This window comes from Neovison vison, chromosome 4 (assembly GCF_020171115.1).
Source record: "Neovison vison isolate M4711 chromosome 4, ASM_NN_V1, whole genome shotgun sequence".
Classification (NCBI taxonomy): domain Eukaryota; kingdom Metazoa; phylum Chordata; class Mammalia; order Carnivora; family Mustelidae; genus Neogale; species Neogale vison.
The window spans coordinates 169366402-169392022 of NC_058094.1; the positions used below are offsets into that span (position 1 = coordinate 169366402).

Genomic DNA, 25621 nt, shown 5'->3' on the forward strand with positions numbered 1-25621 from the left:
GGTATCTGATGAATGCTTCACTTTCTAAATTTCTAAATTCTAAATTTCTAAACTCTCTGTAAATAAATAAATAAATAAATCTTTAAAAAAAAAAAAAAACAACCACAGCTTTCATATCTTGTTTTCTAAATTTTAGTCTACATTATTAAATAACAAAACTACAATTTCCATGAATTTATACGAGAGTTGGTTTGAACCGCTTCCATGTAACTTGCCACCCCTTTAACCATGTGCAGGATTACAGAAATGAGTCAGCAGCTATCATGGTAATAACTATAACTATAACTATATAATAATTCTCAATGCCAAACTCAGTTAATTGGGGTAAGGGTAACTACCTGAACAAAGATAGTCTCAGCATATTGCTTCTTGGGAAAATTTAGAATTTAGAATTTGAGACAGGAGTTGAAAGCTGGGTCAAGTCACTGATGAAGCTCTACAGGAATGTCTTCAGACTCTTACTGCCAATATCATGGGAGCTGCTCGATTGCCGGTACCTTCTGAGGCCTTCTTTTTTTTTTTTTAAAGATTTTATTTATTTATTTGACAGAGAGAGATCACAAGCAGGCAGAGAGGCAGGCAGAGAGAGAGGAGGAAGCAGGCTCCCTGCTGAGCAGAGAGATCTGAGCCAAAGGCAGTGGCTTAACCCACTGAGCCACCCAGGCGCCCCTTCTGAGGCCTTCTTATTTAACTCTTTCTTGGATTCAATGACAGATCCTAAAACTGTTACAGTTCATCATTTTTAAACATTCTCTTTACTTGTTTTCTGTTACTTGCAACTCAAACTAATATTCATTGTGAGTTATTTTTTATTTGCATTTTGATCATTTTATTTGTATATGAAACCCAATTTGTTGAAACTTGTCCTTAAAAACTGTGTTCCTGTATTGAAATCAGTTAACTATGTGTGTTGATTTATTTCTAGACTCTATACTTTTCCATACATCTATTTGTCTATCTTGATGCAAATACAATACTCTGTAGATTAGTGTAACTTTAGAATATGTCTAAAAGTTAGCATAAATTGTCCAATTCTTTTCCTTATCACTGTAGTTGTGGATATTGATATCTTGTATTTTTTTTAAAAATTTTAGGATTAATTTTTCAATGTCCACAAAAAAGCTTGCTGAGATTTTTTTTTTTAAATTATTTCTTTATTTTTTTTTTTTAAGATTTTATTTATTTATTTGAGAGAGAGAGTGTGAGAGAGAGAATGAGCGAGGAGAAGGTCAGAGAGCGAAGCAGACTCCCCATGGAGCTGGGAGCCTGATGTGGGACTCGATCCCGGGACTCCAGGATCACGCCCTGAGCCGAAGGCAGTCGTCCAACCAACTGCGCCACCCAGGCGTCCCGCTTGCTGAGATATTGATCAGGATTGTTTTAGAGCTATAAATTATTCCAAGGAGAACTGATTTCTTTTTTTTTTTAAGATTTTATTTATTTATTTGACAGAAATCACAAGTAGGCAGAGAGGCAGGCATAGAGAGAGGGGGAAGCAGGCTCCATGCTGAGCAGAGAACCCGATGCAGGGCTTGATCCTAGGACCCTGAGATCATGACCTGAGCCAAAGGCAGAGGCTTTAACCCACTGAGCCACCCAGGCACCCTGAGAACTGATTTCTTAACATTGAATCATTGTTCCATAAACATGGTTTATCTCTCTGTTATTTTAAGTTTCCCAATTTCTCTTAGCAAAGTTTTACTGTTCTTAGTAGGTCTTATACATCTTTCTCCATATTTATTCCTAAGTATTCCATATACTTAGTACTATAATTGGTATTTTTAGACAAAATTTTTGCTGGTATATAAAGAATTACATATAACTTTTTTTTTTTACATTTTTTTTACATATAACTTTTATATGTTGATCTTTTTATTCAATATCTCTGTTTGCTAGTTCTAGTAGTTTTTTGTGGATTCCACTGGATGTTTTCTAAATAGACGATATCATCTGTATTTATATTCACGAGTGATACTGTTTCATAGTTTTCTTGTCATGTGTGTCTGCTCTTGGTGTCAGAGTAATGTGGGCCCTAGAGAAGTCTCATAGTTCCTACTACTCATTTTTCTGGAAAAGTTGTGTAAAATTAGTATTATTTCCTCCTTTATTATTAGGAAGAATTCCCAAACCATCTGGGCCAGGGTTTTTCATTTGTTTGTTTTGTCTATGGGATAGATCTTAACTAGAAATATAATTTGTTTAATAAATATAGGGCCATTGAAATTATCTTTTTTGAGTGAGCTCTAGTTATCTGTACATTTCAAGAAATTTGTCTACTTCATTTAAGTTGTCAAATGTACTGGGAATTATTTGTAATTGTTCTTTATTCTTTTAATATTCATAGTACTTGTATTACATAGTACTTGTATTATCTCTCTTATCCTGATATTGGAAATTTCTGTCTTATCATTTTGTACTGATTGAGTTAGCTAGAGAATTATTAATTTTATTGAATTTCTCAAAGAACTACCTTTTGATTATCTTAAGTTTTTTGTTTTGTGTATTATTTCATTGATTTTCACTCTGGTCATTATTTCCTTCCTGCTTACTTTGGGTCTCATTTGCACTGCTGCTTCTAATTTCTTAACTATGAACTAATGGTTGTCTGTGTGGCTCAGTTGTTAAGTATCTGACTTTGGCTAAAGTTATGATCCCAGGGTCTTGAGATCAAGCCCCATATGGGGCTCCCCACTCTGCAGGAAGCCCTCTCCCACTCCCCTAGCTTGTGTTCCCTCTCTCATTCTCTCTCCCTAAAATAAATAAATAATCTTAACTATAAGCTGAGGTTTTTATTATTTGTAAACTTTGTTTTCACTCTATATTTAGTGAGTTTTTTTTTTTTTAAACTAACATCAAACTTTTTCTAATATTCTAATTTCCTTACTTAGGGTCTAGCGTGTAATCTATCTTGATAATGCTTCCTGTGCACTTATAAAGAATGTGGGCTACTCAATTATTTGTGGAATCTTCTCTAAATGTCATTTTGATGAAGTTGGTTGATAGAGTTTTCTAGTCTCCTCCATTTTTTTGTTTTTGTTTCTATGTGCTCAATTATCGAATGATGGATGATAATCTCCAACATGAACCATAGATTTGTCTATTTCTTGTTGAAATTCTGTAAGTTTTGCTTCATGTAGTTTGAATTCCATTATTAGATACACAAATCTTTAGAATTCTTTTGTCTTGTTGTTCAATTGACCCTTTTATCTTTAGGAAATGACCCTTGTTTTTCTAGGTAATATCCTTTGCTCGTTAATTTACTTTGTGTAATATGATTATTACTACTCTAGATTTCTTATGATATGTGGTACTTAAGTATATCTTTTTCTATCCTTATATCTTCAACCTCGTCTTTCTTTATATTTAAAATGGGTTCTTCTGGGGAACCTATAGTTGGTTGTTGCTTTTATTATCCAATCTGAAAACTTCTGACTTTCAGTTGGGGTGTTTAGACCTTACATATTTCTTTTTAATTTTATTTATTTATTTGTCAGAGAGAGAGAGAGCACAAGCAGGGGTAGTGGCAGACAGAGGGAGAAGCAGACTCCCTGCTGAGCAGGACCCTGGGATCATGACCGGAGTCAAAGGCAAATGCTTAACTGATTGAATCACCAAGGCATCCCCCAATGAATTCTTAATAATTATATATAAGTCTTTTTGTTTGAATGGTATTGATAAGTATAATCTTGAATTAACCTTTCTTATTTGGCTTCTAGAAAGTGCAGATAGGGGCACCTGGGTGGCTCAGTGGGTTAAGGCCTCTGCTTTCGGCTCAGGTCATGATCCCAGGGTCCTGGGATCGAGCCCCACATCGGGCTCTCTGCTCAGCAGGGAGCCTGCTTCCTCCTCTCTCTCTGCCTGCCTCTCTGCATACTTGTGATCTCTGTCTGTCAAATGAATAAATAAAATCTTTAAAAAAAAAAAAGTGCAGATAAACTGTGTGAAAATTATATATAAATTCTAAAAAACAAAACACAGTCATGAGAATATATTATTAAAGTAAAACATTTTTCTTTAATTTTTGCTGTTTTCATGATTTTTTAAGCTAAATATGACTGACTGTTGCCTATCCAACTGCCCATTAGCTGGAAGCAGAAGTTTGTCCAAGTAAAAAAGTACAATTCACAGACTGCCTCTTGAAAACAGAGATAAGCCAAAGAATTCTTCTAAAGTAGCTATCATAAGACTTCTTCCAAATCAACTCCTTAAAGGGAAGTGTTTCTGTTAGCACATGCCCTCTTTCCACCCTTACGGCTTCCCATTTCATCTTGTCTAAAATGCACATAAAGGGCTTAAACTGGACCTTCATCCCCTCACTGTGAAGGAAAAGCAAAAGCCTAGAGACTCACAGAGTCCTCAGCCTTACACTGTAACATGGCCAAACCACCATCAACTGGGAACATCTGCTACAGATTCTTGGTAAGCAAGAAAAAGAGATACAACGCAGATTAAGTGACTCATTTTTGTTTGCTATCCATGAAGTCTAATTCCAGTCTAAATAGTATTTTAAGGTAAGCTTTTTTTTAATTGGCACATCAGAGAGGGTAATTCATGTGTTTGTCTGATTAATATCTTACACACAAAGAGTAAAAAATAACAACCTTCTCCCCATAATTCTCCTTAATTAAAACCAGTAGCAGGACTTGAATATGGAGAATAAGAGAAGTAATTCTCGAATATTCAAGCTTGAGAAACTGAATGGGTGGAAATTTTTTTTAAGCTTTTTTTTTTTTTACAGGAATTTTTTTTAAGTTTTAAGGGTATGTCATAAAAATGCAAACTTCATGTATTTTGTTTATAAATTCAATGTAAACAGTATTTCTGATGACTTGATTGTTTTTATTTTATGATATTCTCTGGTATGAAAGTTTTATTTTCATTTTTAATAGTAATCAATATTTCTTAAAATAATGTAGGCATATTATTGGGTTTTTTTTCCATTGAAACACCTACACAATTTTCCACAAATACTTGGCAATATTATTTGAAATTTTATAAAAATTAACTTTTTAATGACACGAATATTGGAAAACACTTAAAAGACATTTTTCTTTTTTTTTTTTTAAAGATTTTATTTATTTATTTGAGAGAGAGAGACAGTGAGAGAGAGCATGAGCGAGGAGAAGGTCAGAGAGCGAAGCAGACTCCCCATGGAGCTGGGAGCCTGATGTGGGACTCGATCCCGGGACTCCAGGATCACGCCCTGAGCCGGAGGCAGTCGTCCAACCAACTGCGCCACCCAGGCGTCCCTAAAAGACATTTTTCAAAATCTCTTAACTGAGTGCAGTGAAACAGATGCATCTCTCTAGATTTTCTCCTTCCCAATGAGTAACACTAGCTCTATTAGCTGAGCAGATGCTGTCCTTCCTCAGTGAACGTAACGCTTTCCGCCAGGTTTAGCTGGCCAGCAGCTGTGTAAGAAACATGAAGATTTACTGGCTCATGCTCTCAGGATAATTCTCCTAAGACCTCTCATAGCACAGAGAATAAAATTAAGAGCTCCCTAAGGATCAGGCATTGCTGCCTTCCCAAATCCATGTCTTGTTGAGCTCTCCCTCACTCTCTGATCCAACATCTCTGTACTGCTTCACTCGTGAGAGCAACACCACACTCACTGCCTTAAGGCTGTTCACGTGCTGCCCTTGCTCTCTAGGAGGTTCTTCCCCACACTCTTCATCTGCCCCAGGACTGTCTACACTCAAACTCTCAATGTCAATGCCCTGCTCTCAGTAGAGGCTTTCTCAGCATCTCATAAATTTCACCCTCCCTCACCTCTGGTGTTCTTAGCTACAGCCAACTTTTAATCTTCTCATTCACATCATTCATTGCAATTTGTGGTTCCACATATATACTCTTTGCCATTGTTTTGCCGGATCTGTTATTCGTTTTTGTTTGTTTATTTTTATTTTAATCTGGAGAGTCTAAGAACCTCAGGATGAAAATATTCGTAGGTGTTACTCATACAATTTTTATTGTTTGCTGAATCCAGTGTTTGCCTAGTTTAAGATGGCTGATCTACAACACTATCTCCCAGCATTTTCAATCGACTACATATGAAGGAGTCCAGATAACATAGGGGGAAATTGGTTTCCTCCCATAATCTGGTCACATATCAGTACACTCCCTCTACCCCAAGAATAAATCCCTCAATTATTGGTTCCATTCTTATCTATGCAGCCCAAGCCAAAAAAAAAAAAAAAAGAAATCAGTATTATGTAGTTTCTTTCTATTTTGAGCTCCTCCTATCTGGAGTTGGGTCACTAGTTCTATAAAACACTTCTAAGGGCACCTGGGTGGCTCAGTTATTTGAGCATCTGCCTTCAGCTTGGGTCACAATCTCAGGGTCCTGCGATCAAGCATTGAATGGAGCTTTGGGTTAAGCAGGGAGTCTGCTTCTCTTTCTCTGCTCCTCCTCACTGTTCATTCTCTCTCTCTCCCCATCTCTCTCAAATGAGTGGATGAAATCGTAAAAGAAAAAAAAAAACAAACAACTTCTATTAAACATCCATTTGTTGAATCCTTACTTTGTTAAGGACACAAGGTTTTGAGACCCTGATGTAAAGGGTACATGGTCTTCAAAATGTTCACAGTCATAATTGAGTACAGAGAGAATGAAACAAACAAACAAAAACTCAGTAAGTTTGATTATCTATTGTGAGCTCCATGATGGTGTGTTATGAGAGCTACCCACAAGCGCTCCTATTCCCCAGTATCCTTAATCAATACCGTATCAGTGGCAGGCTCATGAACCTGGTGTACATTTTATGTCTCTATATCTCATGTTCCCTCTTACAGAACAGGCCAAAGTACAACTTTCCATTTCTCTCCCAACTGATGTCTTACTTTCCCATTTCCATTGCTCAAGAATATAACCTAGGGTTTGTCCTTGGTTCCTTTCTGTCCATCTTCTCCCATACCCAGTGTATGAGTTCTGCTTCCAAAAGACATCTCAACTCAATAACCTCTTTCCTCTGTCACACAGTATAAACCATTTCCTTCCTGCCCCTGCCCCCCGCCGCAACCTTAGAGCCACCACCGTCTTTCCTAAACAGAGTCTTACTGCAGGAATAGTGGCCCTTTAAATAAAATCCTTAGACCATATTTGCCTATTTTAAATCCCATAAGGTTTTATACTGCAGTTATGACTAAATCTAAGTTCTTACCATGGTCTACAGACCCTACATATTCCTACAGATTCTGTCCCCTTCCTACTTTTCTGACTTCATCTCTAAAGTCTCATCTACTCAGTCATCCTGCCACATTGTTCCTCCTTCAGTTCCTTAAACGGCCACCTTCATGTCTATCCTAGGACACTGGCATTTGTTGTTTTTTCTACATGGAATGCTCTTTCCCCATATATTTCCATGGCTGACTTATTCCCCTCATTCAGAGCTCAGCTCAAGTTCATCATCTATTGAGAGAAACCTTCTTCAGGCATTCTTTGTAAGATAGCATCCCTGTGCCTGTCAATTGCTATTTTCTCTAATTTATACAGATACTGCTCCTGGGTGGCGCAGTTGGTTAAACGACTGCCTCTGGCTCAGGGCGTGATCCTGGAGTCCCGGGATCGAGTCCCACATCAGGCTCCCAGCTCCATGGGGAGTCTGCTTCTCCCTCTGACCTTCTCCTCGCTCATGCTCTCTCTCACTGTCTCTCTCTCTCTCAAATAAATAAAATAAAATCTTAAAAAAAAAAAAAAAATTTAAAAAATTCAAAACTAATTTTATTTTTTGTTTTATTTTTGGGTTGTGATAAAACATTTTATTTAAAGTTAATTTTAGGGGCACCTGGGTGGTTCAGTGGGTTAAGCCGCTGCCTTCGGCTCAGGTCATGATCCCAGGGTCCTGGGATCGAGTCCCGCATCGGGCTCTCTGCTCGGCAAGGAGCCTGCTTCCCTCTCTCTCTCTCTGCCTGCCTGTCTACTTGTAATCTCTGTCTGTCAAATAAACAAATAAAATCTTTAAAAAAAAAAAAGTTAATTTTAGACTCACATAAAAATTAGGAAAATAATATGGATCTTTACCTGTAATAATACCCCTTTCATTAACGTTCACATATTACAAAACCATGATACATTTATTAAAGCTCAGAAACTAACCTTAGGAATCTATTCTTAAGTAAACTGAAAGCTCCATTTGGATTTTACTAGTTTTCCAGCAGCATTCCTTTCTGTTTTGGTATTAAATCCAGGCTATCATCATATTGCATTATTCTTCATGTTTCCTTAGTCCTTTCCAATCTGTGACAGTTTTTGCACTCTTTCAAGGCTTTTCATGATTTTGTCACTTTGAAAAGTGTTGTTCAGGTATTTTGTAGAATGCTTCTGACTTTAGACTTACATGAATTTTCTCATGATTATACCAGGGTTATGGCTTTTAGGGAAGAACACCACAAAGGAGAAGAGCATCTTATTGCATATTATTAGTAGAAGCCCAATATCAACATACATTATCAATAGTGATATTAACCTTGGTCACTTGATTAATATAGTGTCTACTAGATTTCTCCACTATGAAATCACTGTATTTTCCTTCCTATATACTATTATTTGGAAGCAAGTCACTAAGTACAGCCCACAACCAAAACAAAAGGAATTAGACTACACCTTATATATAGGTGGGATAGTAGCTACACATATTTGCATTTGTCCTTGAGAAAGCTTTATCTCCTTTCCTCCACCAATTTATTTCTCTAATCATGCCTTGATATAGTAGGGACTCATGGATATTTATTTTATTCTTTGGGTCATATTCAGTTCATTTATGTATGTTGTCTGAGGCACTCCACTAGAATATGAGTTCCATGAGGTAAGATAACCCATTTGTCGGGACGCCTGGGTGGCTCAGTTGGTTAACCAGCTGCCTTCGGCTCAGGTCATGATCCCAGCGTCCTGGGATCGAGTCCCACATTGGGCTCCTTGCTCGGCAGGGAGCCTGCTTCTCCCTCTGCCTCTGCCTGCCTCTGTCTGCCTGTGCTCGCTCTCTCTCCCTCTCTCTGACAAATAAATAAAATCTTTAAAAAAAAAAAGATAACCCATTTGTCTTGTTCATTACCATAACTCGAGGTCGTAAAATAATTCCTGGCAAAGGATAAACATTCAATCCATATTAAAGAATGAAAGATGAAATAATATCAAACACATTTTCATGATCTCTTTTACTCACCATTCTTCATCTCTTAATTGAAAAGAGTGAAGGGGCATGAGGAAACCAATGAATTTTTAACACATTCAATCATCATGTTCAAAGGGAGGAAAGAATCCTAAATAGGTTTAGCTAATTTAAACCAGAAATTTAGCTTCACTCTACAAACAGTGGCAGACCAAGACTCTTCCTGAGATCTGTATTATTTCAACACAACCCATCCAAAGAATGGCCCCAAAACACCAACAAAAACAGTTCTGTGATTAACAGCTCATGGATATCACTCATATTTTCTTACCTTGTGCACAATATCCCATACATCCCTGAGTGGGCTGTAGTAAGTACACAAAAAAGTTTCCACAGTTTCTTACAGACACTGGGATTTGAAAAAGGCAGCAGTCTTTTGTAGCACTAAATGAAAACTGCCACGTGGCACAAGCTGTCAGTTGCTTGATCTCTCCAGGTGAAGGCAGTGTCTCTGAATCTCTCAGTGATAGCCAGATGGGGGCCTGTGTTCCACAGTGATTTACCTTTTGCAACAGAGAAAACAAAAGTTGAAAATCCAATTTATTTTCACACATGAGTCAACTCTGCATTTTCTTCTAAACAATGTTTAAAATAATAAACTCTTATTTAAAAACTCTAATAACTTGTACCTGTACTGTAACAGGAACTTTCCATAGCTACTAAATTTAAAGAATACTAAATTTAAGGTTAATTGTTCATAACTAATACAATCTTATTCCATTTAAATTTATTCTATATTACCTTTGTAATGTAAATAAGACAAATTCAGTATCAGATAACTTACCACCATAGTGATACATTCTAAGATAACACAAGAGAATCTGAAGTCATCTTAATAGAGAGCAAAAAGATAAACTCACCTTGGAAATTTCTTCTAAAATTACTGGATGTAGTATATGTAAGATTACTGGGGCGGGAGTATGGTGTAATTGGGTAATGGGCATTAAGAAGGCCACTTGATATAATGAGCACTGAGAGTTATATGGAACTGATGAATCACTAAATTCTACGCTTGAAACTAATAATACAGTATATGTTAACTAAATTGAACTTATATAAAAAATTTTTTAAAAAGAAGTTAATATGGGGTGCCTGGGTGGCTCAGGGGTTAAGCCTCTGCCTTCGGCTCAGGTCATGATCTCAGGGTCCTGGGATTAAACACCCCCCACCCCAATCAGGCTCTCTGCTGAGAGGAGGGAGGGAGCCTCCTTTCCCCTCTTCCTCTCTGCCTGCCTCTCTGCCTACTTGTGATCTCTGTCTGTCAAATAAATAAGTAAAATCTTAAAAAAAAAAAAAAAGAAGAAGTTAATGTGTAGTTCATGAGGTATCAACAATGAGGGGAAAAGGAAAGGACTGTTCAAATCCAGTGATGAAACAGTTGGTTGGGAATTTGGAAAAGAAAAGTCTCCCTTAAAGCCAATTATCAAAATCATTTCCAGTTGGAAAATGAAAACAAATAGGAAACTAACCCAGGAAAAATAAACTACATATGATTTAGGAACGACCCACGCAGGTACTTGCTAAAAGCATGACCTCAGGCAAGACACTTAGCATCCTTCTTTTTTGTTCTAGGTGGATTGTAGTATGTGCTATGGTAAGGTATAAACATAATTATGTACATAACATAATTTCTACATAGCAATGACTCAGTTTTTTTTTCAGATTGTTATCCAAATTACAATACTCAATATTATGACTTCTATACTTAAAAACAATGGAAATCATAAAGGAAAAGATTGATAGTTATGTTTAAATAATAATTTTAAAAATATAAGACAAATAAGAGTTAATAAGAATTGGGGGCCCCTGGGTGGCTCAGTGGGTTAAGCCTCTACCTTCGGCTCAGGTCATGATCTCAGGGTCCTGGTATTGAGCCCTGCATTGGGCTTTCTGCTCAGCGGGAAGCCTGCTTCCCCTTCTCTCTCTCTGCCTGCCTCTGTCTCCTTGTGATCTCTGTCTGTCAAATAAATAAGTAAAATCTTAAAAAAAAAAACAGAATTAAATAAGAACTATTTAATAACATTATATTTAGTATATTATTTATTGTCACATTATTGTATTTCTTATTTTATTTTAATTATATAATATTATCCACTTAAAAACTGTAAGATCATAGATGGGTAAAAGACACAAACACATAATTCACAAAAGAAATACAGATGTCTAATGAATACATGAAAGTATCTAGTATTTAAAAAGGTATTTTTACCTACCGCTCCTAAAATGAGAGATTAGCATTTTTTTTTAAGATTATTTATTTATTTATTTGACAGACAGAGATCACAAGTAGGCGGAGAGGCAGGCAGAGAGAAAGGAAGGGAAGCAGGCTCCCCGCTGAGCAGAGAGCCTGACCAGGACCCTGGGATCATGACCTGAGCCCAAGGCAGAGGCTTTAACTCACTGAGCCACCCAGGTGCCCCGAGATTAGCATATTTTTAAAAAACAATTATATGTATCAAAAACTTCAAAAAGACATTAACTTTTACTAATTTTAATTATAAAATAATCTTAATACACTAAAATATAAGCGATTTATATGCATGTTTACTAGTTGCAGAATTACTTATAGCAAGAGCCCAAAGGCTCACACATGGCAATGGTTTATATAAATATAGTATATGCATATGACAGAATATTATTTTCAAAATTAATATTAAAGAATTTTCAATAGCATAGGAAAATGCTAATGCTGTAACTACCTGAAAAAAGCATGTTGTGCAATTGAACATGTAGCATGAACCTTACAGAACAATATAAAAAGAGGGAATGATAGCAAAATGTTTTTATGGTATTGTGACTATGTGGGTATATGATGAATGAATGTTATTCTATTAATAGTCCTTCATTTTCTAAGTTTTCTATAATGTACATGAATTACTTTAATCATCATAAATAAACATTTTTATTTACACAGACTTGTATTATCCTCTAGAGGTAAAAAAAAAAAGAAAGAAAGAAAAAAAAGTCCTATGGATTCTCCAGGTGGCTCCTCTAAAGCTTTTAATCAAGTAGGGAATGAGAGAGTCGGGGCAGAGAATACTTCTCCCTGGGGCACAGACCCAGTGAAATCAGTTCACTTACATTTGTGTGAGGTTCTAGATTCTATTATAATTAGTTCAGCCAAAGAAAGAAAACACAAATATTTAAGGATGTAATGAATTTCCTCTAATTTCCTCAAATTTTACTTCTAAATTCTGATTTTTTTAGTTTATTACAAACAAAATGTCACAAAAGTGACAAGCAAATAAACAAAAAGGAAAGAATAAGATGGCCACAGTGTCACAACTTAAATACTATTAAAATTTGGATATCTTCCCTGAGTTTTTTTACATTACGTTTGAAAGGGAAAATAATTCCTGCTTCTGCATAATTCACAAAATGTGGATAACAATAAGGAGAATGAAGAGCCCTCACATAGAAGGAGCCTTCTATTTAAGACTGACAAGAACTTGAAGCACTTACACAACACAGTATTTTACTGTTTACAAGTTACTTAGAGGTAAGTACAGGAGCCCTGGAGACTGGTGGCCTGTGATCAAAACGTGGCTGTTTGACTAGGTAACCCTAGCAGGGGTGTTTTCGCTTAAGAAACTGTGTGTCCTGTGTTCTATGATGGAAATAAGGATAACAGACTTTATTCTAGGGTTGTAAAAACTACATAAGATAGTGTAGGTAAAAACCCTTGGTGGACTGCATGAGAATAACATCAGCTATTACTATTATTATTACAACAGGGAACATGGCACAATATTCCTTTGGATTAACTCAATCTTGACACAAAAGTAAAATCATATTCCAGAGAGAGAAATAAAATTGGTTTTAACAAGATTCAATTCTCATATGAAAAAATACATAAGAAAGCACACATGTAGTTCTTAGTGAATTGAAATACCTCAACACATTTGGTTGGCATCTCAGCAGGTCTGTCAAAGATGAGAAACCGATACCATCCGGGAGAGAGAGAATGGTCACATATCAGGTCTTGAGAGGGAGAATGCTGGAGGTGCATTGAGTCAAAATGCACACTTCTGTAAGGACTCTGAAGAAACCGGTGTCCCGCAGGAGAGCACTCCTGAGCTAGGATGGAAAGACAGTGTCTTATGTATGTGTTTTCCTCATTAACACAGTTTATTCCTCAGTTAAAACTGTTTTTCCTGCCAAATAAAGCAAAAACCTACAACTGCACATCACGACCATATAAAATGTCAGGATCTCTTAGTAAGTCAAAGATGACTTGCATTTTCCATAAATGCAATAAACCAATCAATAAACTATAGAATGTATTTTTGAGGTACTTCAATTTGAAGAACTTTATTTTCATTTAATTTGGACAAGCAATACTGCTGCTCATTGTTGAGTTAGGATTTGTTTACTCTTATCACCTGAAGTCACAGACCCTGCAAAGATGCCTCTTGAGAGTAGCCCTCCAGATCTGAATGCCATTATTGACCCTTCACGACACACATCCCTCCCCAGTAGCCATATGCCCCCCCCATCCCATTTCTGCCAAGTCCTGGAAGGCAACGAATTAAGCTTTTAAGGCCAAACTAATTTTTGCAAAATGCCCTCCTACTGAAATTTCCTGCATTCTTGAGTACAGGAAAGAATTTAGTTTTCAGTTTTTTTCCTTTTTCTTTTTTGTAAGATAAAGTATTGAAGTCCCTTTTTATTACCAGGCACAAGAAAAGGAAAGGGGTGTAGGGGAACGGTTTTGAAGGAGAAACAAGAAAAAACCCTGGAGAAAGGGAGACTGTAGGGTTTTTCTAGGGAAGTCATTTTCTGAGCAGCACTTCGCCTGGAGGGTACTTTTTCTGTCAAACCCACAGAGGCAGAACATAAAGCTCCTCTCCTAGCAAGAAGAGAGAAACAGTGGTAGTAATCCTAGAAATATATCCTAGAAATATAACTAGAATTATAACTCTTGTTTGAAGTTCCTGTACTCTCAAATGATAGGAAGCATAAAGAACTGTCCTTATTTGAATACTAGAGTTTCTTGTTGATACAGTAGGTATAAAATCTCCAAATATTAGCTATTATGTATGTTGAAGGAAACTACTATAATACCGATAATATCTATAAAATAGAAATGTGAAAGAAAAATTCAATCATTACGAAAGTACCTCACTGTGAGAAAAAATTATCTAACTGAAAAAAATCTCTCAAAATTTATTACATAATTTTAAATTACAGAAGTGTTTTTAAATAAAAATTACTTAACTTAGTAAGAGTCCAATAAACTAGAGATAGTAACTTGTAAGTCAATCTCACAAATGTAGCTTATAAAAACTTATTATATATATACATATTTTTTTTGCTTTTTGTTGTTGGCAGAGATCGCAATTGAATTGTACAAAATGTATTGTTCTCCAAGACAAAAGATATTCCCAAAGAAATTTTCATAGTAAAAAAATTTAGGAATGAACACAAAAGTTTTCTCCTCCTTTTATCTCTTGCTCTACCGGTTTTCAACATCCCCAGAAAAGTATAATCCAAAAAATACTACTGACTTTGATTATCTCAAACTGTCAACATTAGATAAATATTTCATAAAATGTATATGGCGAGAACTCAGGAGACACGCTTCATTTCGCTTAATTTTGAAATAACTCTAAGATCCTATCAGTACCACAACATTGTACCTGGTTAGAAACTAAGGAAAATATATAAAAAGAGACTCCTAGTGAGGTTTGCATGAATTATTGAAACATTTTCACTGATCTCTTTCCTGCAAGAATTTTGTCTTGGGAAAAAAGTCACTAACTCTAACTTGATTCTGAAGGGTATTTCTCCTTCTTTAATGCTTCTATAGTGCTCACATTTCCTCTGACTTTGCACTTCGAATAACTGTTTTCTAAATCAAAGCTAAAGATGTAGTAAATGTACTGGCAATCAACAGTGTGCGGAAATGTTGGGGTTTAGAGCAAACATTCAAAAAAGAATTCTTGAGATGTCTTTGGTGCAAAAAGGTGGATTTATTAATGCATGGTGACAGGACCCATGGGCAGAAACAGCTGCACTGAGGTTGTGACCAATTACATACTTTTAAGTTGGGAGGGGGTTAGGGATAGTGAAGGTCTATAACGAATTTTGGAGGCAAGGTTTCTAGGACCTTGAGTGGGATAGCTATTGTTAGGAAATGGTCATTTATTACTGTCTAGTAAAACCTTAGTCATAAGACCCCTAAAGTGTCTCATGTATATTGGTGGGCCATATGCTTAGGGGATAACTGCTAACATGTATCTTGGGGGGTAGAGACAAAGGAAATTTTCAAAGGAATTTTTTTATGTTAAAGGAAATTTAAAGGACCCTGGAGGTTGGGTTAATATTAATGTAAAATTGCCTTTTGTCCTTAGCAAAGTATTAACATTGAGACAGTTGAGTTCTTAGGGGAAATCACTCGACCTATCTTAAGGACTTGTCAGTGGGCTCTAGGCAATAAGGAAATTTAATTTTTTCTTTTGCCTTTGTTCCCCACATCAAACATTACTAAAGAATTATATAATATTTACAGAGAAAAATTTTAAAATTTATTTATTTTTATATAGTATTTATTTTAGAGGTAAATTCTTAACTCATATAATAGTAACCCATATTTTATATTGTTCATTTCATATTTTTCCCAAAAAATCTACTTGTCTTTTTAAAAATGTTAAAGGTCTCTGCAGAAAATTTTAAAATCTATTAGCAATAAATAAGCCACACTCTTAAAAACATCATTATAACCTTAACTCTAGAATCAACATACAGTTAACTAAGTGAGAATTATATCCTTATAATTCCCATCCTATCCCATCCTTGGTTTGGGCTCCCATTTGGAAATTTGGGGACTTAGCTCCTCAAATACTAAAAGAAGAGCTCTACAATTAGAGCTCACTCATTAGTCAATTTTATGACATGGATGATGTGCTAAGCTTTCTAGCAAACTACCAGTATAACTTTCCCCTCATATCAAAAGTACATATAAAATATATGTAAATTGATATTTCTATTAAAATTGATATTTCTATTTATTCTGTCTTTCCAAAGAGGATTCAAATAAGTTAGATAGTATATAATAGAATCTGTAATATCTGGATTTCAAATACTTTGGGAGAATTTGTCAAGTTATAAATAATAGGTACATAATGATACAATATGAAAATGGTTTTCTACTTTTCTTTGTAGATATAAAATGATCTGTACTAGATTGTTTTCTAATTTTAACACAATGGCCAAGATTCCTTAAGATTCATAACTGGAAGACAAACAAATATGTTAGGAAAGTAGATAAATCACTGTTTTGAATATGCTTAATGCCTGAAGACAGCTACTTCATTATACTTGAGTTTATAATCATAAACCTTTGGTGTATTGCTCTATGGTAATTTTAAATATTTGTGATTTTTTAAAATTTTAAGTATTTGTGATTTTTTTCAAGGCTTCTGATATTCAAAATAAGACTATGAGTTCTGCAACAACACAGAAGACTAAAAAGCAAGGTCTGGTAGAGTGACTAGTTTGCTTTATCTCTTTACTTTGCCCTCCTTCACATAACAAGAGGCAAAACTGAATGCCTCTTGTGAAGAATACAAATAGACTGAAAGTGTAAGTATGGAACAATAACATACAATCAGCACCCACAAGAAAACAGGATTGGCCATATTAATATCAGACCAAAAAAATCTTTAAAAATGTTTCTAGAGATAAGGACGGGCATTTTGTAATGATGATAGGTTCAGTCCATGAGGAAGATACTCAGTTATGAATACACACACACACTGAAGGAAAAAAATACCTACTTCAATGTAATAGTTGGGGACTTCAATACTCCACTTTTTCTTTTTTTTTTTAAAGATTTTATTTATATATTTGAGAGAGAGTGAGTGGGGTTGGGAGGGAGAAGAGCAGAGGGAGAGGGACAAGCAGACTCCACACTGAGCATGGAGCCTGACACGGCTCCATCTCACAACCCTGGGATCATGACATGAGCAGAAATCAAGAGCCAGATGCTTAAATGACTAAGCCACCCAGGCATTCCACAAAACTCCACCTGCAATATGAATAGAAAAATGGGCAGAAGGTCAACAAAGAAATAGAGCTAGAACAATACTATAAACCAACTTACCCTAACAGGCATCTACAGAACACACCTGCCAACAACAGCAAAGAGAAGTTCCTCTGAATTATGCATGAAACATTCTTCAGGATAGACAGTAAACTAAACCACAAGATAAACCTCAATCAATTTAAAGAAGATAGAAATCATGAAAAATGTGTTCTCTGACCACAATGGAATGAAATTACAAGTCAACAGCAGAAATAAATTTAAAGAGCTTACAAATATCTGGAAATTAAACAACCTAGATAATTGATGGGTCAAAAAGAAATTAGTAAGGAAATGAGAAAATATACTGAAAAGACTAAAACAAAGATACAGTATACCAAAATCTATGAGATGCTGCTAAATTAGCAGAAAACTTGTAGCTATATATGCCTACATTAGACAAGAGTAAGACCCCAATGTAATACAAGCTAAACTTGCGCCTTAACAATGGAGAAAGAAAAGCAGACTGTATCTTAAGGAAGCAGAAGAAAAGAAATTTTATAGATTAGAGAGTAAATTAATAAAATTGAGAACAGAAAAACAATGGAGAAAATCAATGAAACTAAAAGCTGGTTCTTTAAAAAAAAATCAACAGAATTGGCAGATCTCTAAAGAGACTGGGAATAAAGAGAGAAGACTCAATTGCCAGAATCCGAAATGAAAAAGGAGACACCACTAAAGATTTTATTAAGAAATATTATTACAGGGACACCTGGGTGGCACAGCAGGTTAAGTGTTGGGACTCTTGGTTTTGGCTCAGATCGGGACTCTTGGTTTTGGCTCAGATCGTGATCTCAGGTTCATGAGTTTGAACCCTGCATGGGGATTAGTGCTCACCATGGAATCTGCTTAAGACTCTCTCCCTTTCTCTCTCCCCTGCCCAACATTCTGTGCACTCTCTCTCTCTCTCTAGAATAAATAAATATTTTTTAAAAAGGAATATATTATAATAAATTAGATAAATTAAATAAGATTGACAAATTCCTAAAAAGACATGACAAAACTGACTCAAGTAGAAATAAGCAATCCAAACAGATATGTCATGTAAAAATATTGAGTTTAAAAAAAATAACACACCCATAAAAAAAGGCCAGGCCAGATTCAGATGGCATCAATGCTGTATTCTACCAAACACTTAAACAATAATACCAATTCTTCACAAGCACAAACAATATAAAAGGATGGGATATATTCAAACTCATTTTATGAACCAGTATTACTGATACAAAAATGAGAAAAAAAGATATCACAAGAAAAGAAGACTGCAGACCAATACATTTTTTTTTAAGTTTCCATTTATTTATTCAACAGAAAGATCACAAGTAGACAGGCAGGCAGAAAGAGGTGAGGAAGCAGGCTCCCCGCCGAGCAGAGAGCCCGATGCAGAGCTCCATCCCAGGACCCTGGGATCATGACCCCAGTCGAAGGCAGAGGCTTTAACCACTGAGCCACCCAGATGCCCCCAATACATCTTTTGAATATGAATGCAAACATCCTCAGCAAAATACTAGCAACATGAATCCGGAAATTAGGAAAAGAATTATAAACCATGACCAAGTGGGATTTAAACCAGGTATGTAAGATTGATTTAACTTCCAAAAATGAATCAACATAATATACTAATATTGATACAATAAAAACATAAAAATTCTCAAGTACTAAAAAAAAAAAAAAAAATTCTCAAGTACTTTCAAAAGACCCAGAAAAATAATTTGAAATATATCTAACCCCCCTTTTTGATATATGTACTGAACAAACTAGCAATAGAATAGAACTTACTCAACCTGATAAAGAGAATCTACATACACACACACACACACACACACACACACCCAAACAGGAAAAAAACAAAAAACTAACATATAAAAAAACCCCTCCAATTTACATCATACTTGATGAAGTAAGACTGGGTCCTTTCTCACAAGATTAGGAATGCCCACTCTCCCTAATTTTATTCCACATGGTACTTCAGGTTCTAACTAGGACAAATAGGCAAGATAAATAAATAAAAGGTATCCAGATTGGAAAAGAAGAAGTAAAACTATCTCTAGTCACAGATGACATGATTTTTTATGTAAAAATTCCTAAGAAATCCACACACACGAAAGCTATAATGAACACATTTAACAAAGTTTTAGGATGCAAAATCAAGATACAAAACTTAATTATACTCTTATACATGTACAGTGAATAGACTGAAAATGAAAATTCAAAAATCGATTCCACCTACATAGCCTCAAAAGAACAAAAAACTTAGGGATAAATTTAACAAAAGAAGTCCAAACTTACAATCTAAACATCACACAATATTGCTGAAAGAAACTGGAGATCTACATAAATGGAAATACATCCTTGTTCATAGATCAGAAGATTTAATGTTGTTCAGATTGCAATCCTTCCCAAATTAATATCAAATCCCTATCAGAATATCAAGGGACTACTTTGTAAAAATAGGCAAACTAATTCAAAATTCATATGGAATTTCAAGGGACACAGAATAGCTAAACCAATTTTATAAAGAAATAGAAGCAATCATATTTTCCATTTCATAATTTACTACAAAGCACCTGCAATCAAAACAGCATAGTGCTGGGCACCTGGGTGGCTCAGTGGGTTGAGCCGCTGCCTTCGGCTCAGGTCATGATCTCGGAGACCAGGGATCGAGGCCCGCATCGGGCCCTCTGCTCGGCAGGGAGCCTGCTTCCTCCTCTATCTCTCTCTGCCTCTCTGCCTACTTGTGATTTCTCTCTGTCAAATAAATAAATAAAATCTTAAAAAAAAAAAAAAAAACCAGCATAGTGTTGATATACGGATAAACACAGACCAATGAATAAAATTGAGAGTCCAGAAATAAACCCACATTTCCATCTAGTTTTCAACTGACTTTCGGCATAGGTGCCAAGGTCATTTAATGGGGAAAGGACAGTCTTTTCAACAGATGGTGCTGGGAAAACTGGATATTCACATGCAAAAGAATAAACTTGGACCCTTATGCTGTACCATATATAAAAATTAACTCAGGGCGCCTGGGCGGCTCAGTGGGTTGAGCCGCTGCCTTCAGCTCGGGTCATGGTCTCAGGGTCCTGGGATCGAGGCCCGCATCGGGCTCTCTGTTCAGCAGGGAGCCTGCTTCCTCCTCTCTCTCTGCCTGCCTCTCTGCCTGCTTGTGATCTCTCTCTGTCAAATAAATAAATAAAATCTTAAAAAAAAAAAAATTAACTCAAAATATATCAAAGACCAAAATACAAGAGCAAAAACTATAAAACTCTTTAAAAAAAAAAAAAAAAAAAACAACGGGGGTAAAAAAAAAAATGGGGTAAATCTTCATGTCTTTATATTTGGCAACAAAGGCCACGATATGACAACAAAGCACAAGCAACAAAAAAATAGATAAATTGGATTTCATTAAAATTAAAACTTCCATGCTTCAAAAGACATTATTAAGAAAGTGAAAAGACAACTCACAGAATGGGGAAAAAATTGCAAATCATGTATCTGGTAAGAGAATTGTATCTATAATACATACATAATTCATACAACTCAACAACAAAAATAACTCATATAACTCAACCCAATTAAAAAAAACCGTTGAGGGACTCCTGGGTGGCTCAGTTGGTTGAGCAGATGCCTTCGGCTCAGGTCATGATCCCAGCGTCCTGGGATCGAGTCCCACATCGGGCTCCTTGCTCGGCAGGGAGCCTGCTTCTCCCTCTGCCTCTGCCTGCCTCTCTGTCTGCCTGTGCTCGCTCTCTCTCCCTCTCTCTCTCTGACAAACAAACAAATAAATAAATAAAACCGTTGAAGTATCAGAGTACTATTTCTTCACAGAAGATATACTAATGTCCAATAAACACATGAAAAGCACTTGCCATCATCAGCCACGAGGGAAATGCAAATTAAACCATAAAGAAATGTCATTTCATACATAACAGGATGGCTAAAATCAAAATCTCAAGGTTGACAAGAATGTGGATGAATTAGAACCTTCGTATACTTCTATGGGATGATAGAACAGCACAGCCACTATGGAAAACAATCTGGCTGTTCCTCAAAAGGCTAAACAGAATTATTCCCTGATTCAGTAAGTCTACCTCTAGTTATATATATATGCCTAAGAGAAATGAAATCATGTGTCCACACAAAAACCTGTACCAGGATGTTCAAAGTAGTATTATTTATAATGGCCCAAAGGTGGAAAAACCCCAAATGTTCATCAACTGATGAATGTACATACAAAATGTATTAAACACAGAATGAAAAACTATTCCACTACAAAAAGAGATGAAGGACTAAATACAGTACAACGTGAATGAACCTTGAAAACATAATGCTAGGTGAAAAAAGTCAGTCACAAAAGACAAAATAGTATATGATCCCATTTACATAAAATACACAGAATAGGCAAATCCATAGAACAATATAGGTCAGAGATGGCTTATAGTTGGAAAGGTGAGAGGGTAATGGAAGGAATAGGGGATCGAAAGCTAGAGTACAGTATTTCAAAGTGATAAAAATGTTCTAAAACTGATGATAGTGGCTGCATTTTTCTGTGAATATGCTAAAACCCAGATCACTGTACACAGTAATAACTATTGCACACTGTGAGTGAGTGATTTATATGGTATATGAGCTGTATTTCAATGATGCTGTTTGAAAAAAAAAGAACTCATATTTACTTCCTATTTTGACTCTATTAAAGATTAAAAAATGACCAACTTTACCAAGATATGAGTTAAAACCTAGTAAGGGTTAATATTTGCCTTCAGTAGAGAGATTATATGGAGGCAAGAAGGGGTTTTGTGATCTATGGTCAACAATGAAGCAGATTCTCTTTATAAATACTGGTCATTTTTCTGGAAATATTTTATCTAACCATAATACATGCATATTTAATATTATTACATGTATGTTTAACTGTTCTTCAAGAACTAGATCTTCAGGAAGATCTAGTATATCTGTAAGCAAACCAAAGAAGGTATAGAAGAATGATACCTTTTTAAGGTATCATTTCAGGAGGGACGCCTGGGTGGCTCAGTTGGTTAAGTGCCTGTCTTGGGCCTAGGTCATGATCCCAGGATCCTGGGAGAGAGTTCTGCCTTGGGCTCTTTGCTCAGCAGGGAGCCTGCTTCTCCCTCTGCCTTCAGAACCCTCTGCTTGTGCTCTATCTCTCTGACAAATAAATAAAAATCTTCAAAAAAAAAAAATTATCATTTCAGGAAATAATAAATTGAGGTTTAATATTATTTTAAAAATCTTTCATGAGAGAAAGATTGCTTGCTCTTCCCCCTCCGTTGTTTATAGAGCAAATTTAACTTAGTAAAATACTGAGATTAACAAGATGAGAAGACAGAATTATACCCTAAGCAATTATAAAAGTTGCCCATAACTTTTTTCGAAGTTGTACAACAGATCAGATTTAGTACTGAAAAATATAGGGAAATTTAAAAGAATAAGTTACCCTTCACTTAATACTTTTATCTGTATATACACAAAAAACAATAAGGAAGACCTAATAAATGTTTTGTTTTAACTTCACTGAATTCTAAACGGTTTTCTTTGTCATGGATTAAAGAGGGGGGTGGCGCTATATTTTCAGAGATCTCTTACAGCAGAAAGAGGGATTCTAACATAAACTAAAAAGTCATACACAAAACGTAACTTACTGACTTATTTTTTTTAAGATTTTAATTATTTATTTGAGAGAGAGAGAGTGAGAGAGAGCATGAGAGATGAGAAGGTCAGAGGGAGAAGCAGACTCCCCGCGGAGCTGGGAGCCCCATACGGGACTGGATCCCAGGACTCCAGGATCATGACGCCAGCCGAAGGCAGTAGGTCAACCAACTGAGCCACTCAGGCGCCCCAACTTATTGACCTATAGTGGGGATAAATGTTCACCAATTACTTATTTCCAGCGGTGGGGTGGGACTGGGGCAGAAATCGCGCCGTTTGGAACTGAACTCTTTTCGAATAATTCGGATTCACTTTCCGCAAGGATGCCTGGCAGATGCAGTAAAAGTTTCTTACAGTAAACTAAGGGGACCCAAAGACCAGGGCATGGGCAGGAAACAACCAGAGGAAGAGTAACAGTACTGAGGGTCTCACAGCGGGAGAAGAGGAGGTGCAAGTTGGCCATTCAAGGATTGCGGTAGGGGACGGCGGAGGGCGGTGAGGGACAAAGAGCAGATGCGGCCATAAAAATGCGCAGGGACGCTCCGCGTGTCATCCAGAAGTCAGCCCCCTTCTCCCTCAGGCCGGAGTGTCGTCCCAGGGCTCCCCTCCGCCGGTGCCCTACCTTGCCGACCTTGCCCCGGGGCCAGGAGCAGCAGCGCCAGCGCCCAGAGTCGGCCAAGCATCGTGGCTGCCGCGCGTGGGGTCCAAAGTGTCGCAGAGCCCGGGGCCCCGGGCGCAGACAGGATGGGGACACCTCAGACCTATCACAGGACTCTCTCGGCCGGTTCTTGCTAACTCCTCAGAGCCGCTGCGTGTTCTCGCTCTGGGGCGCAGCAGTCCCTCCCAGGAATAGCGTCTTTCGCGCCGCCGCTTTGCGGCTACGTCCCACTCTGAAGCCACGCCCACCCGGCGGGAAGCCACGCCCACCCTCCCTCCCTGGAGGCCGCGTCTGGCGTTTTGCGGTTGTGGCTCCACCACCTTGTATCTCAACAGCGGTTGCGTCCAGGGGACAAACTCACGGGGGTATAGCATGGCCCCTCGCGTCTCACTGTTTTAACAAATGCTTTAAGACAACTTGATCATCCTGGAAATTGTTCAGATGGATCTCCAATAAGAGCAGCCTTGGAAGGGGCAGTGCCCTTGATTACTCCTATAGACGGATTTTTAACCTGGTAATTGGGGGTGCTGGTTTGCCTCCAAAGGTGCACATGCTTCTCAGAAGTTGCTTCTCAGAAGTTGCCCCTGTCACCTAAGGCCTCGGTGATGAAGGATGGAAGGAGGGAGCAGAGATTAATATTCCAATACTGGTAGCTCTCCTCCTCCGCCTCTATGACAGTTTTAAGAAGTGGAAGGGAGGGCATTGAGACTTCCAAACACCTAGGGTTACCCAGTTTATATTTGCAGGTGATTCCTGTGTTCTTTCAAGTTGTCCAGTGGTGACCCAGTAACTCAGGATCCTGCCACACATGGTCACATGACTCCCAAGGCTGTGGAGGTGGGGGTGATGGTCTTTCTTTTGAAGTTATTTTTATATGTGTGGTTGCCTCCGCAGAGGAAGCAGGTGCCCGCCTTAAGAAACAAACAAACAAAACAAAACAAATTTTTTTAAAGATTTTATTTATTTATTTGACAGACAGAGATCACAAGTAGGCAGAGGCAGGCAGAGAGAGAGAAGGGGAAGCAGGCTCCCCGCTGAGCACAGAGCCTGATGTGGGGCTGGATCCCAGGACCCTGAGATCATGACCTGAGCCGAAGGCAGAGAGGCTTAACCCACTGAGCCACGCAGGTGCTCCAAAACAAAACAAATTTAAAACAAAACAAAGCAAAGCAAAACCCCAAAAACCCACAACTGTTTATGCATCATTCTATGTCATTAAATGAAACCTCACTTTCCTAGTTCTATTCGGCAGTCTCAGTTCTTGAGTCCCCTTAGCCATCACTTGGGACTTTGCCCTCAGAGCTAGTGCCTTAGGGAAAAGAAAACACTAGTCAACAGAAAGTAGTCCCAATGTCCTGGTGGGTTCCAGGATTCAGGCCACAGTTCCACTTATGGATTTGGAGGACTGAGGGGTTGGATGAGGCATGATGATAAACACAGGAGATGCCCAAAAGAAGTCCTTCTGAAAATAGTTTATAATTGGGTGCCTGCATGGTTCAGTCCATTAAGTGTCTGCTTTCAGGTCATAATCCCAGGGTTCTGGAATTGAGTTCTGCATTGGGATGCCTGCTCAGTGGGGAGTTTGCTTCTCCCCCACCTTCTGCCCTTCCAACCTGGTAGTGCTCTCTCTTGCTCACTCACTCTCTCTCAAATAAATAAATCTTTTTAAAAAATAGTTTATAACTTTTTTTGAAAGATAAATTGCAATTAAAGAATTTTAAACCTGAGTATTAACTCATTTTGGGGGGGGAAAAAAAAAAACTTTGCACTGCATATAACTTGTGTGTAGTCCCCTTTTACATGCAAAGAAGTCACCCAAGTATAGATACAGTACAAAAGTGAAATATAACTTTTTGGTGGGGTTGGGCAGATGATTTTCATCTTCAGACCTAATTATGAAAGAAAAATTTAAGGTGAGCAGGATGAAAACCCAGAGATTTTTTAGTGTACATCTTTTATTTCAGCATATTAAGTCCTAATAAAATGGACAGAAGGGCACCTGGGTGGCTCAGTTAGGAGACCGACTTTTGATTTTGGCTC

General features: G+C 37.1%; 1 protein-coding gene across 1 annotated transcript in view; it reads right to left on the minus strand.

Annotated features, from left to right (window-relative positions):
- The window catches only part of VWDE (von Willebrand factor D and EGF domains), a 70774-nt gene extending 46819 nt beyond the window's left edge, over window positions 1-23955 (minus strand). Inside the window, exons 1-4 of the mRNA XM_044247011.1 lie at window positions 23546-23955; window positions 14938-15032; window positions 13063-13247; window positions 9442-9673 (exon numbers count right to left, since the gene is read on the minus strand). Of these exons, the coding sequence (XP_044102946.1) occupies window positions 9442-9673; window positions 13063-13247; window positions 14938-15032; window positions 23546-23955 (922 nt within the window). The remainder of the gene's footprint in view (window positions 1-9441; window positions 9674-13062; window positions 13248-14937; window positions 15033-23545) is intronic.
- Window positions 23956-25621: the final 1666 nt, after the last annotated feature.